We start from the raw sequence: 15,025 nt of genomic DNA on the forward strand, positions 1-15,025 counted from the left end.
TAATTAGTGTGCATATTTTCAGGGATAACCCTACCATATAAAATGACATTGCTATTTATAAGTTGATGGTCTGCTGTGTTTCAGTTTAAAGAGTGATTCGTTTTACTTTATATGAAAATATTTGTGGACTGCATTGTGTTTTTTGTGAGAAAGAGAGAGAAACAGAGAAAGTGAGTGGTGGTTGAGAGACAAACCTTTCACTGCTTCACCTCTCAATGCCTGCAGTGGCTCAGCCTGGATTGAAGTCAGAGCCAGAAGCCAGAAAAAAAAAATAACTGAGTTGTTACCACTCATTGGGTTTTTTTTTTTTTTGGTGGGGGGGGGCAACTGGGGTCAGGAGTCAGAACAAATTAATAACCCAGATAATATTATGGGGTACAAGGTCATCTTAATTGCAAGGCCAAATGCCTAACCAACAATGGCTTTTAGTTTTGCTTATTAGACAATGTTGAATGGCTACTTCCCTTTGGATTTTGTTTACAAAGGTAGAAATGTGAAGACAAGCCTGAGAAAAATAATTTAGGATCTCCTAGAACTGCTCTGATTCTTTAAAGCTTTCAAAGAATTGTTATCAGGTTTTATGAGAATAACATAGCATTTGGGGGCAAAGATGCAGCCCAGGAGCCCTGCACTGGAGGCCAAGATGAAGAAGACTTCCACAGCCACCATGACCTTCCCCTTGGTGCTGTGGTAGACAAGCAGGAAGGTCACCCAGACACTGCAGAACACCAGCATGCTGAACGTCAGGAACTTGGCTTCATTGAATGTGTCAGGCAGATTCCTGACTAGGAAAGCCACAGTGAAGCTGGCCAGGGCCAAGGAACCCAGGTATCCCAGGACACAGTAGAAGGCAGTGGCCGAGCCCTTATTGCACACCAGCATGATGTGGCCAGGCTCAGAGTGTGCATCTGTGTCACTAAAGGGAGGAGAACTTCCCAAATGCTATTTGCTGGAGGAGGCAGGTGGCTGTGTTGGGATGGCCAAGGAAGAGTAAGGAGCAGAGGAAGCACAGGAGGAGGGCGATGAGCAGGATGTAGCTGAGGGTCCTGTTATTGGCCTTGATGATGGGAGTGTCTTGGTGCTTCACAAAGACCCAGCAAACCGCAGCTGTGAGGACAGAGAAGCACAGAGCCATGCAGGTCAGAGCCATCCCCAGAAATTCCTCAAAGGCTAAGAAGGTCACCAGTTTCAGGAGGCAGTGGTTTCTCTCCAGGTTTGGGTACTCGTGATCTGCACATGGGATGCACTGCTCTGCATCTGTGGGGAAAAGCAAGATCCACGTTTCCATTTCACAATTTGCTCCTTTTTCCCTGTTCAGGAAAAGGGTCCCTTCTTCAATATCATGTTGAGTCCATCCTGCTCTGATGTATACCAAGAAACACTAAAGGATATTTCTGCACTCCTGACCCAGGGACAATGCTTGATTCCCATAGGAGAAACTGGTTCAAAGAAGCTCCTTTGCACGTGGGGCTCTGTGGTCTCATCCTGTCGCTCAGATTTTTTTCAGTGTTTTAATTTCTATAAAATGGTGAATTTCCTGTAATTCATATGGGCTTGGATTCTTCCAAGCCCTCTTCTCTACAGTCCCCAGTGGCTTTCTCAGGAGAAGCCTTTTGTTCACATGGGTTAGAATATTTTTCTGGGGTCATCAGTGTTAAGGTTTTTCTCACTTATCCTCAAATGGAGATGACCTATATAAATCATGTGTCATTCCTGGGACCACCATACATTTTTCTCTACTCTAATTCCTACATGGACTCGTCTTGTCAGTATTTCCATATAACTGTTGTGATACTGCAGTTGAATAGAAGAGAATTGTAGCTGTTTGTCTTTATGAGGGTATATGGTAGTAAGTGGTATTTTCATCATGTTACTGAAAGACAACTAGGCACTCTAGTTAACCTGAAAGTATGACGTGTTTACCAGTTTAGCTCCTGTGAACACCACATTGGACACCACATTGTCTCACTTGAAATAATGCACTTCTGCTGCTATAGCATGAGAGAAGTCATTAAGAACAGGCCAGTTGGTGAATATGTCTCTCTTTCAATCTAATGTTAAACAAAAATAGCGTCAGTGTTGTGGCACAGTGGGTAAAGCCACCACCTGCAATGCCGGCATCTCTTATGGACATTGTTTTGTGTTCCAGTTGATCACTTCCCAATACAGGTCCCTGCTAATTGCCTAGAAAGAACAGCAGAAGGTGGCTAAAGTAATTGGGACCCCCACACCTATGTGGGAGACCCAGATGTGGCTCCTGGCTCCTGGATTCTGCCTCATCCATCCTGGGCCATTGTTTCCATCTGGGGCCTGAGCAATTGGATTGAATCTTTCTCTCTCTCTCTCTATCTCTCTCTGTCTCTCATTCTCTGTATCTCTGATTTTTAAATTAAATAAATCTTTTTTAAAAAGCAAGAAAATATTATTAGTATGGCTACACTTGCAATAAGAGTCCTACTCAGTTATTATCCTTAGTGCTCATGCAAGACTACAAGCTTCAGGGACTGGAGTTGTGATGTAGTGGTTAAAGCCACTGCCTGCAATGATGGCATCTGAACAGGTGCTTATTCATGTCCTGGCTGATCCACATCCAAACCATCTCCATGCCAATGTGCCTAGGAAACCAACAGAGAAAGGCTCAAATGTGGGTCCTGTGCAAGACCTGGAAGAAGCTCCTGGTTTCTGGCCTTCGCCTGGCCCAGAACTGGCCATTGCAGCTACCTGGAGAGTGAATCTACCTGATGGAAGATTTTCTCTGCATCTTCTCTCCCTCTCTATTATGCTCTCCCTCTATCTGTAATGCTGATATTCAGACAAATAAATAAAGATATTTTGTAAAAAAATGAAATATAAATATTTGCAAAAATTTAGAGGAATTCTCTCTTTCAATTCTTTTCAATGTGTTCCCTTTACTTTTCATAGAATGTAGGTGCTTTCAGCACCTGTCTCAAAGATACCCCAGGGGCCAGCGCCACGGCTCACTAGGCTAATCCTCCACCTAGCGGCGCCGGCACACCGGGTTCTAGTCCCGATCGGGGTGCCGGATTCTGTCCCGGTTGCCCCTCTTCCAGGCCAGCCCTCTACTGTGGCCAGGGAGTGCAGTGGAGGATGGCCCAGGTGCTTGGGCCCTGCACCCCATGGGAGACCAGGAAAAGCACCTGGCTCCTGGCTCCTGCCATCGGATCAGCGCGGTGCACCGGATCAGCGCGGTGCACCGGCTGCAGCGCACCGGCCGCGGCGGCCATTGGAGGGTGAACCAATGGCAAAGGAAGACCTTTCTGTCTGTCTGTCTCTCTCACTGTCCACTCTGCCTGTCAAAAAAAAAAAAAAAAAGATACCCCAGGAACACATAGGCAAGTGTACATTGTACAATGGGTCAATACATGATACTTTAGTTTTCTTTCTTTCACTAACTTACTGCATGTTGAGTATTTTCACAGAAACTTGAAGTCATTTTTCTGTTATCTTTTTTTTGACAGGCAGAATTAGACAGTGAGAGAGAGAGAGAAAGGTCTTCCTTTATCCATTGGTTCACTCCCCAAGTGGCCACTGTGTCTGGCATGCTGCGTCAATCTAAAGACAGGAGCCAGGTGCTTCTCCTGGTCTCCCATGCAGTTGTAGGGCCCAAGGACCCGGGCCATCCTCCACTGCCTCCCCGGGCCATAGCAGAGAGCTGGACTAGAAGAGGAGTGCCCGGGACAGAATCCAGCGCCCCAACCAGGACTAGAACCTGGTGTGCTGGTGTTGCAGGTGGAGGATTAGCCTAGTGAGCCACGGTGCCAGCCTGTTATCTTCTTTATACTGGAAACTATATATAGCTTGTTTGAAGATACTGAAATAAAAATATTTATAAAGCTAAGATTATGTGAATTAAAACATCCTTTTGGAAGAATTCAAATTATTATAAAGATATTTATTCTACATTGAACAGTGGAACTATTTACGAATGAGACTTAGTACATTTTTACATTTCTCAAAACAATTGGCTTTGATATTTTATTTGATACCTAACATTGCTTAAATATTTGCATTTTGCAAATGGTTTTGGAGTTAGCAAGTGGCATCATTTTTAGGATGCTTTGTCTCTATATTTCACCTTGTTTTTTCTCTTCTTCTAGCATATACATAAAAGACAAGTGGTGGCTTTCATTATGTGTAGTGAACAGCATGCACAATGTCAAGGATGTAGCACAGAAAGTCATATAATACTCCCATCACAATTCATATGAAGCAGCTCCCTTCTCGTCAGTTATGTATAAAAAAGTTTTGATTTTAAGCCTTCTAGATATCCAAATGGAGCATTAGGAAACACAAATATTATATTTCTTGTTTAGACCTTAGATCACAGATTGAGAAGGTCTCATCCTGCACTGGATGGGAAAGAAGGACACCAGATAGAATCAGTGTCAGAGCTGAGCTTGAGAGTTTGAGCACTGCAAGACAACAGCTTATACATAATGAGATGGTGATAGTGAGCATACAACAAAGGTATGGAAAGAGTGAGTGGAGGTGTGCATGAGACAATAGGGCACTCTGATCCCATTGCAAATATTCTTGGTTTCCTTCTTATCAAGAAATATTTCATAGGCTGGAGTTCTCACAGGTAAGTCAAATGTTTTCTACCTGTATGATTGGAAATGTCTCTCTGGACAAACAATACAAGTATAGCAGCAGGTATATTTTCCTTCCTGTGAATTTTCCTGAATCCTGGACCACACCTCTGGCTACACAAAGACTGAGGCATCTGTAAGGGAAAGAGAAGTGATGGTCATTGCTATGCACGACATTAGGCACTGTGATACGATGTCACTATTTGCCTCTTCATCCCAAGGTCATCACTATAATCTCAACAGTCTGTGTCTGTCAATTTTATCCAAACATCAAATTCAAGTTTCTATGATGCTTATTCAAAGTTTGACAACAGCCTATCAAATATTGTGAGGGCACCTGATGGGTTTAATATTGATCATCATCAGATCTATGCTTCTGGACATTTGTCTCTTTATTGAATTGCTTCCTCTGAAATCTTTTCAGTTCAGCTTTTTATGTGGTAAAATTATTCTCAGAATGTGTATGTCTGAGACTATTTTACACGCCTCTTTCCTTAATTGAGTAGAAGATTTTACATGCCAGAAAAAAAATTCCCAAAAAAATTATGACTATGTACACTTCTGATTGTAACGACTCAGAAAAAGACAAGCCTATAAAGAAAAGATGAGCAAATATTATAAACTATGGATTGTGCATTGATCTACTTCTGGACTTCTAGACCCAGGGAGCGAATCAATTCCTGATACTACCATTGCATTTGCGGTATAACACAACAGTTATAAAAATTGCCCACAAAATTGTCTGGGGTATTTCAACAGCACAATGATGATAAAATTTTTGATCACAGCTGTGTGGCGCTATTCAGAAGAAAAACTGAACTAATTGGTAAACACAATAAAAAAGGAAAATGGGAATGGTTTCTTCAAATAGTCAACTCAAAATTTACTTGTGTTCATACTGCAGCAAACATAATTACGACTCTCACCAAAAGATTAAAATATCACCATGCTTATAGATATATATCTAATACATGAAGTTTTTTCACCTTATATAAATAAAAAAGTTGAAATAAAATTTTAGAATTTGTGTAGATGTGTGTTTTGTAATTTTATGTCTACATATTGATCTCTATCTCTATTCCTTAACATTACTCTTTCTAGTCACTCAACCTCAGAATACATAAATATGCCCAAAGTAAAAACAACAATACTAGTACAAATGTGCACTTCTAATACACACTGGCTCATATATGTGTAAGCACCACCATATCTTTTGAAGCCAAGTTGTGAAATTAGAGTTGAAAGCTTATTTAAAATTGCACACATAATATCCTCTCAGATGCTACTCAGACGCTCTGTATGTATGCAATATTCCCATGGATCCACACCTCCATGAACGCTACAGGCCATTTTATCATCTCTTCATTGAGGACCAAATCATGGCCATATGCACTCTCGGAGGAAAGCTCCCAGATTTTGATCAGCAACTGAAATCCAGCAGGAAAATTCACAATGTTGAGGATATCATAGTGTGCCATATGGTGTCTCATTTCATGGAAGGAAAAGTCCTCCCCAGCACTGTTGGTAAATTGGATTTTCCTCAGAAGTGGATGAAGCTTGAAGGGAGACACAATTGGAAAGAGGGAGAACATTCAGATTAGAGGTGGGAGGTGCACATGAGAAATCCTGCTTTTCCCTCCTCTCTATCCTCAGAGAGTTTATTTGGTGTAGGCTGACATTTGTCTGAATGAACATCATATCATGGGTTCAAGTGTGGGGAATTCTGCCTCTCTCCTATTAAAATGATGGAGAGCATATGAATCCAAACAGAAAAATCACGGAATGTGTCCCACAGGGTGGCTGACCATGAATGATTAGTCAGAGGTTTAGGAAAGCTCATCTTAGTTCTTCCACATGAGAACAACGTGGCTTCATATGTGAAATATCTTGATTGTTGTGATGGTTCCACATGGTAGTACATTCATGTGCACTTTTAAAAGTTTAACCCATCCCCCAAAAAAGAATGAAATCCTCTCTTTGGCAAAACAATAGATTCAGCTGGATACCATTATGCATAGTGAAATATACCCATTGCATAAGGAAAATATCATATAAGATTTTTGGTGATATGTACTGCATAATATAGAATGGAAGAAAAACCCATAATGTATAAAAATAAAACTGGCATCACAGAAATTGATTTGTTTTTATGGCCCTAGCTTAAATTCCTGTGGTGCAGTGATCTTTCTACATTTCACTTGTGGAACATTATGATTTGTGGGGTATTAAACCTAAAATTTAAAGCAAATTCAAATGATGTTATTGCAAAAATTAAAAGGAAAATTCAATTCAGACTCTATAATGACAGATCATAGAAGAATAATGTTTCTCACCGTACAATGAAATGCTGCAAAATATCTTAATACAGCTCATTACAAGGACTAGGAAGAAGGTAATGATCAAAACTATATTTTCTTTTGGAATGATTGCAAAGCCAGGAAATATGGACTATGGTGTTTCCCACAGCAGATATCTCCTCTATAATGCTGTACGCTGTAGCCCATGCCCTCTGTGAGATGCTGATGGGGAAAATAGAAGTGGGGTCAATGGCGCCGGCGCCGCAGCTCAATAGGCTGATCCTGCGCCTAGCGGCGCTGGCACACGGGGTTCTAGTCCCGGTCGGGGCGCCGGATTCTGTCTCGGTTGCCCCTCTTCCAGGCCAGCTCTCTGCTGTGGCCCGGGAGTGCAGTGGAGGATGGCCCAAGTGCTTGGGCCCTGCACCCCATGGGAGACCAGGAGAAGCACCTGGCTCCTGGCTCCTGCCTTCGGATAGGCGCGGTGCACTGGCTGCAGTGCCCTGGCCGCAGCAGCCATTGGAGGGTGAACCAATGGCAAAAGGAAGACCTTTCTCTCTCTCTGTGTCTCTCTCTCTATCTCACTGTCCACTCTGCCTGTAAACAAAAAAAAAAATAGAAGAATTGGGGTCAACATTATATCATAAAATGACTCTAACCCAGGAAGTGATGTCATACAGAAAACCTGACACAAGCAGTCAGGAGGGGCTGTGAACCTATTATTATATACAAGATCACTAAGCATGCACATAAGCACAGGGTACACCCACTGGGATATACATAGATTTGTCTGGATTTTAACTCTGGCTCACATAAATCTAATACCCATTGTAGAACACAATTAGGAATGTCTCTATGCATGTACAGGAAAATATACTGATCAAATTATTTAGTAAATCAAATAAATTTAATGTCTCACAGAAGAAATACATATAATCTATACTATACATATATGTAAATGGACATCAGCATGTTTACTTGTCTATGTAACTTCTGTGTTTATGTACAATATAATTGACATATCAGCTGTGATTTGGTAGCCTCATAATTAGAAAAGTAAGTATATTGGCCAAGAATGTTTACAAAGATAAGATTATTTTTATTTATGAAGTTCTTGGTTCAAGTTAGTGAACACATGATAGTTTTTTAAAGAATTGGTCATCCCACAAAGGCATCAGGAGACTCAGAGAGTAAGGGCTAGTACACACTGTTCAGATCATAACTACCATCAGGGTATTCTTAATTATCTTTTTGGTTATAAAATATTTCCCCTATCATCTCAAAAGGTACCTGTATTCTCAACAAAAAAGAGTCAAAGTGCAAAGAGTCAAATAAAAATCTTGCATATTACTGTTAAAATCCACTGAGGTGAAATTGCTATACAAATGGACCTGCACATACAAAACATACATATTTTTAAAGTTTAGAACTATCAGGTTCAGCCAGGGATGTACAAGCGGACTTTGCAAAATGTTTATTAAAAAAAATTATGTTTGGATTTCTAATTCATTTAACCAAGTTACTGTGCGAGAGGGAGACAGAGAAAGAAAGAGAAGGCAGATTTTGCATCTGTTGATTCATTCCCCACTGGTTGCAAGGACCAGGACTAGGCCAAGCCAAGCCAGGATGTAGGAGCTTCAACCATGTCTCCCATGTGAGCGCAGGGGCCCAAGCTCTTGGACCCTAATCTGCTGCTTTCCCAGGAACATTAGCAGAAAGCTGAATCAGCGGTAGAACAGCTGGAATTTGAACCAGCACTCAAAGGGTTGCTGGGCACTGTGCACAGTGGCTTCACCTGCTGCACCACAAGGCCAGCTTAAATTTTGTTAAATTAAAGAGAAATTTACTGATATAAAAGAACAGATTTCATGTATTTCATTGATACAATTCTGTTTTTTTTTTTTTTTTTGACAGGCAGAGTGGACAGTGAGAGTCAGAGAGAAAGGTCTTCCTTTTGCCATTGGTTCACCCTCCAATGGCTGCTGCAGCCGGCACGCTGTGCTGATCCAAAGCCAGGAGCCAGGTGCTTCTTTTGGTCTCCCATGGGGATGCAGGGCCTAAGGACTTAAGCCATCCTCCACTGCACTCCCGGGCCACATCAGAGAGCTAGACTGGAAGAGGGGCAACTGGGACGGAATCCGGCACCCAAACCGGGACTAGAACCCGGTATGCCGGCACCACAGGCAGAGGATTAGCCTATTGAGCCTCAGTGCTGGCTCATTGATACAATTCTAAGAAGATAACCATTGTTTTTTCCTTTCATATCTTAATCCCCTCTAATTCCTTTACTAATTTTCTTTTAATTTCAATTAACTTTAAATCACAGGTTTAATACCACACAAATCATAATGTTCCAGAAGTGAAAAGTAGGGTTTAATACCACACAAATCATAATGTTCCAGAAGTGAAAAGTAGAAATACCACAGCTACACAGGAATTTACACATGGGTCATAAACAAATCAAATCAAACCCAGAGATGTCAGTTTCATTTTTATACATTGTGGATTTTTTTTCCCATGCTATATTATGTAGTACCTATTACCAAAAAAACTATATGCTATTTTCTTTATGGAATTAATACATTTCACAATGAATAATGGTATCCAGTTGCATCCATTATTTTGCCAAAGAACAGATATCATTCTTTTTGGGGGAATGGGTTAAACTTTTAGAAGTGTACTATCCTGTAGAACCATCACAACAATCAAGGTATTTCACATATAAAGCCATGTTGTTCTCATGTGGAAGAACTAAGATGAGCTTTCCTAAACCTCTAACCAATCGTTCTTGGTCAGCCACCCTGTGGGACACATCCTGTGATTTCTCTGTTTGGATTCAGATACTCCCCATCATTCTAATAGGGAAGAGGCAGAATTCTCATTACTTGAACCCACAATATGGGGACCATTCAGACAAAGTCAGCCTCCACCAAATAGACTCTGAAAATAGAGAGGAGGGGAGACAAGGATTTCTCAGTACATGTGCACCTCCCACCTCTAATCTGAATGTTCTCTCTCTTTCCAATTGTGCCTCCCCTCCAGCTTCATCCACTTCTGAGGGAAATCCAATTTACCAACAGTGCTGGGGAGGATGTTTCCTTCCATGAAATAAGACACCGTATGGCACACTATGATATCCACAACATTGTGAACTTTCCTGCTGGATTTCGGTTGCTGATTAAAATCGGGGAGTTTTCCTCTGAGAGTAAACATGATCAAAGCTTGGTCCTCAATGAAGAAATGATAGAATGGCCTGTTGCATTCATGGAGGTGTGAATCCATGGGAGGAGAGTCTGAGGGGATATTATGTGTGAGACTTTAAATAAGCATTCAGTTCCCATTTCACATCTTGGCTCCAAAAGGTATGGTGTTGCTTATACATATATGAGCCAGTGTGTATTAGAAGTGCATGTTTGTATTAGATACTGTTGTTTTTATTCTGGGCATATTTATGCATCCAAAGGTTGAGTGACTAGAAAGAGCAATGTTAAGGAATAGAGATAGAGGTCAATATGTAGACATAAAATTACTAAATGCACGTCTACACAAATTCCAAAATTTTATTTCAACTTTTTTATTTATATAACGTGAAAAAACTTCATGTATTAGATATATATTTATAAGCATAGTGATATTTTAATCATATGGTGAGAGTCATTATTATGTTTTGATGCAGTATGAATACAAATAAATTATGAGTGGACTTATTCATCATGTATTTGTAGAAACTATTCCCATTTTCTATATTTTCATTGTGTTTGCCAATCAGTTCGGGTTTTCTTCTGAATAGCACCTCTTAGCTGTGATAAAAAATTTTATCATTATTGTGCTCTTTAAATACTCCAGACAATTTTGTTATTGTTTTATACAGCTGCTGTACATTATATTACAAATCTTTGGTAATCTAGAATTGTTGTTCTCCCTGGGTCTAGAAGTCCAGAAGTAGATCAATAAACAATGCATGGTTTATAACATTCCTCACCATTTCTGTGTGGGCTTGTCTTTTCCTAGGTAGTTATTCAGAACTGCATCTAGTCATTCTGATTTTTTGATATTTTTCTGGCATGTAAAATCTACTCAATCAAGGAAAGAAGCATGTAAAATAGTCTCAGACATACACATTCTCAAAATAATTACCACATTAAAAGCTGAATGGAAAAGATTTCACAGGAAGCAATTCAAGAAAGAAAGAAATGCTTAGCATAGATGTGGTTATGAATGAAATTAAAGTGATCAGGTACCTCATAATATTTGCTAGACAGCTGATAAACCAGGGATGAGAATCATAAAAACTCCAAATTGGATGTCTAGGTAAAAATCAAGGAGATACAGATCAAGGAGGGCATAGTGATGACCTTGGGGGTGATGAGAAAAACAGAGTCATCCTATCACAGTGCCTAATGACATATAAAACAATGACCATCACTTTTCTTCCCCCCTCAGACTCCTCAGTCTTTGTGTAGCCAGAGGTGTGGTCCAGGATTCAGGAAAATACCACAGGAAGGAAGACCTGTCTGCTGCTATACTTGTGTTGTTTGTCCAGAGAGAGACATTTCCAATCATACAGGTAAAAAACCCTATAACTGACCTATGAGGACTCCAGTCTCTGAACTCTCTCTCGATAAAAAGGAAACCAAGAGTATTTGTATTGGGATCAGAGTGCCCTATTGTTCTCCATGCACACCTTCACTCACTCTTTCCATACCCTTGTTGTATGCTCACTATCACCATCTCATTATATGTAAGCTGTTGTCTGGTGATGCTCATCCTCTCTAGTTCTACTCTGACACTGATTCTATCTGGCATCCTTCTTTCCCATCTGGTGCTGGAGGAGACTGTCTCAATCTGAGACCTAATGTCTAAACAAGAAATATAATATTTATGTTTGTTAAGGCTCCCTTTGGATTTCTAAAGGGCTTGAAATCAAAACTTTTCCATACACAACTGATGAGCAGGGTTCTACTTCACATGAATTGTGATGGGAATACTGTATTATTTTCTGTGCTACATCTTTGACATTGTGCATGGTGTGCAGTACACATAATGAATGCCACCACTTTGTCCTTTGAATGTATATAATTTAGTAAGAGAACAAACAAGGTGAATATAGAGATACAGCATCCTAAAAATGATCTTACTTAGTAACACAAAAAAAACCTTTGCAAAAGGCCAACATTTAAGCAATGTTAAATATCAAAGCCAATTGTTTTGAGAAATGTGAAAATGTACTAAGTCTCATTGGTAAATAGTTTCACTATTCAATGTATAATAAATATATTTATAATAATTTGAATTCTTCTGAAAGGATATTTCAGTTCACATAATCTTAGCTCTAGAATTGTTTTCATTTCAGTTACTTCAAACAAGTTATATAGTTTCCAGTAAAAAGATAACAAAAAAAGACTTTAAGTTTTGTGAAAATAATCAACATGCAGTAAGTTAGTGAAAAAAGAAAACTAATGTGTCATACACTGACCCATTGTACAATGTACATTTGCATATCTGTGTCTAGTGCATCTCTGAGCCAGATGCCAGAAGCACCTACATAGTCTATAAAAAGTAAAGGGTACACCTTGAAAAGAATTTTAAGAGAGAATTCCTCAAATTTTTATAGATGCTTATATTCTCTTTCTTTTTTTTCACAAATATGTTTATTTCTTCATTTCAATGTCAGTTACAGAGAGAGGGAGAGCATAACAGAGAGGGAGAAAAGTGACAGAGAAGATCTTCCATCAGGTAGATTCACTCCCCAGATGGCTGTAATGGTCTGAACTGGGCCTGGCCAAAGCCGGAAACCAAGAGCTTCTTCCAGGTTTTGCAGAGGCACAAGTATTTGGCCTTCCTATGATGGTTTTCCAGGCACATTTGCACGGAGTTGGTTTAAAAGAGGAGCAGCCAGGACATGAACTGGTGCCTGTATGGGATGCCATCATCCCAGGCTGTGGCTTTTCCTCCTACATCACAACTTCAGTCCCTGAAGTTTGTATTCTTGCATGAACACCAAGGATAAAAACAGAGTAGGACTCTTACTGCAAGTGTAGTCCTACTAATACCATTTTTTTGCTTTTTTAAAAAAAGATTTATTTTATTTGAAAATCAAAGATTCAGAGAACAGGAGAGAGAGAGAGCCTCAATGTAATTGCTCATGCCCCAGAGGAAAAGAATGGCCCAGGCTGGGCCAGGCAGAAGCCAGGAGCCAGAAGCTTCATTTGGGTTGTCCAGATGGCTGTGGGTGTCCCAATTACTTGGACCACCTTCTGCTGCTTTTTCTAAGTTATTTGCAGGGAGCTGGAATGGAAATTGATCAACTGGAACACAAAACAATGTCATATGGGATGCTGGCATTGCAGGTCGTGGCTTTACCTATCATGCCACAACACGGACCCTATTTTTGTTTGTTTAATGGACATTTGATTAAAAGAAACATATTCACCAACTGGCCTGTATTTAATGACTTCTCTCATGCTGTAGAAGCAGAAGTGCATTACTTCAAGTGAGAAAATGTGGTGCCCAATGTGGTGTTCACATGAGCTAAAAAGGTGAAAAAGCCATGCTTTCAGGTTAACAAGAGTGTGTTTCAGTGACATCATGAAAATACCACTTACGGCTATATTACCTCAGAAAGACAACCAGCTACAATTCTCTTACATTCAATCACAGTATCACAATATTTATATGGAAAGAATGAAAAGGTGAGTCCATGCAGGAAATTAGAGTACTGAAAAAATTTATAGAGGTCCCAGGAATCAGATATCATTTATATACGTCGTCAACATCTGAGGAAAAGTAAGAAAAACCTTAACACTGATGACCCCAGAAAAATATTCTAACCCATGTGAATCTAAGGCTCCTCCTGAGAAAGACACTGGGGACTGTAGAGAAGAGGGCTTGGAAGAATCTCATGCCCATATGAAATATAGGAAACTCATCATTCTATAGAAATTCAAACACTGAAAAAAAAAACCTCAGAGTGACAGAATGAGACCACAGAGCCCCATGTGCAAAGGAGCTTCCTTGAAAGACTTTCTTCCACAGGAGATAAGCATTCTCCCTTGGTCAGGAATGTAGAAATATCCTTTAGTGTTTCTTGGTATACATCAGAGCAGGATGGACTCACTATGACCCTTTTCCTGAACAGGGAAATAGGAGCAAATTGTGAAATGGAAACGTGAATCTTGCTTTTCCCCACAGATGCAGAACAATGCATCCCGTGTGCAGATCATGAGTACCCAAACTTGGAGAGAAACCACTGCCTCCCGAAACTGGTGACCTTCTTAGGCTTTGAGGAATTTCTGGGGATGGCTCTGACCTGCATGGGTCTGTGCTTCTCTGTCCTCACAGCTGCAGTCCTCTGGGTCTTTGTGAAGCACCGAGACACTCCCATCGTCAAGGCCAATAACAGGACCCTCAGCTACATCCTACTCATTGCCCTCCTCCTGTGCTTCCTCTGCTCCTTACTCTTCCTTGGCCGTCCCAACACAGCCACCTGCCTCCTGCAGCAAATAGCATTTGGCCTTGTGTTCACAGTGGCTGTTTCCACTGTGCTGGCCAAGACCATCACTGTGATTCTTGCCTTCAAGGTTACAAAACCTGGAAGAACTATCAGGCGATTGCTGGTATCAGGAGCTTCTAACTCTGTCATTCCTATCTATTTCCTGATCCAACTGGTTCTTTGTGGTATCTGGCTTGGGACTTCTCCTCCCTTTATTGACACAGATGCACACTCTGAGCATGGCCACATCATCCTGGTGTGCAACAAGGGTTCAGCCACTGCCTTCTACTGTGTCCTGGGATACCTGGGCTCCTTGGCCCTGGCAAGCTTCACTGTGGCTTTCCTAGCCAGGAACCTGCCTGACACGTTCAATGAATCCAAGTTCCTGACGTTCAGCATGCTGGTGTTCTGCAGTGTCTGGGTGACCTTCCTGCTTGTCTACCACAGCACCAAGGGGAAGGTCATGGTGGCCGTGGAGGTCTTCTCCATCTTGGCCTCCAGTGCGGGGCTCTTGGGCTGCATCTTCCTCCCCAAGTGCTACATTATTCTCTTAAGACCAGAAAGGAGTTCTTTGAAAGGCTTAAAGAAAAGAGTAAGTTCTAAGGGATCCTAAAAATTTCCACTTGTTT

General features: G+C 40.8%; 1 protein-coding gene and 1 pseudogene across 1 annotated transcript; one reads left to right on the plus strand and one right to left on the minus strand.

Moving 5' to 3' along the window:
* Positions 1-519: 519 nt before the first annotated feature.
* On the minus strand, positions 520-6,202 carry LOC138848181 (vomeronasal type-2 receptor 116-like; annotated as a pseudogene).
* A 3,708-nt stretch (positions 6,203-9,910) lies between these two features.
* LOC127485628 (vomeronasal type-2 receptor 116-like) lies at positions 9,911-15,009 on the plus strand. The gene is made up of 3 exons (XM_070067758.1): positions 9,911-10,174; positions 11,348-11,471; positions 14,096-15,009. Exons 1-3 carry the CDS (start codon positions 9,911-9,913, stop codon positions 15,007-15,009), a joined length of 1,302 nt encoding a protein of 433 aa, XP_069923859.1.
* The last annotated feature ends 16 nt before the right edge of the window (positions 15,010-15,025 follow it).

This window comes from Oryctolagus cuniculus, unplaced genomic scaffold, assembly GCF_964237555.1.
Source record: "Oryctolagus cuniculus unplaced genomic scaffold, mOryCun1.1 SCAFFOLD_50, whole genome shotgun sequence".
Taxonomy (NCBI): domain Eukaryota; kingdom Metazoa; phylum Chordata; class Mammalia; order Lagomorpha; family Leporidae; genus Oryctolagus; species Oryctolagus cuniculus.

Coding starts and splice junctions, on each gene's coding strand:
- LOC127485628 (XM_070067758.1), top strand. CDS start 9,911: ATGTTCTCTCTCTTTCCAATTGTGCCTCCCCTCCAGCTTCATCCACTT. Junction 10,175..11,347: donor GGCCTGTTGCATTCATGGAG/GTGTGAATCCAT, acceptor TTCCCCCCTCAG/ACTCCTCAGTCTTTGTGTAG. Junction 11,472..14,095: donor AGACATTTCCAATCATACAG/GTAAAAAACCCT, acceptor TTTTCCCCACAG/ATGCAGAACAATGCATCCCG.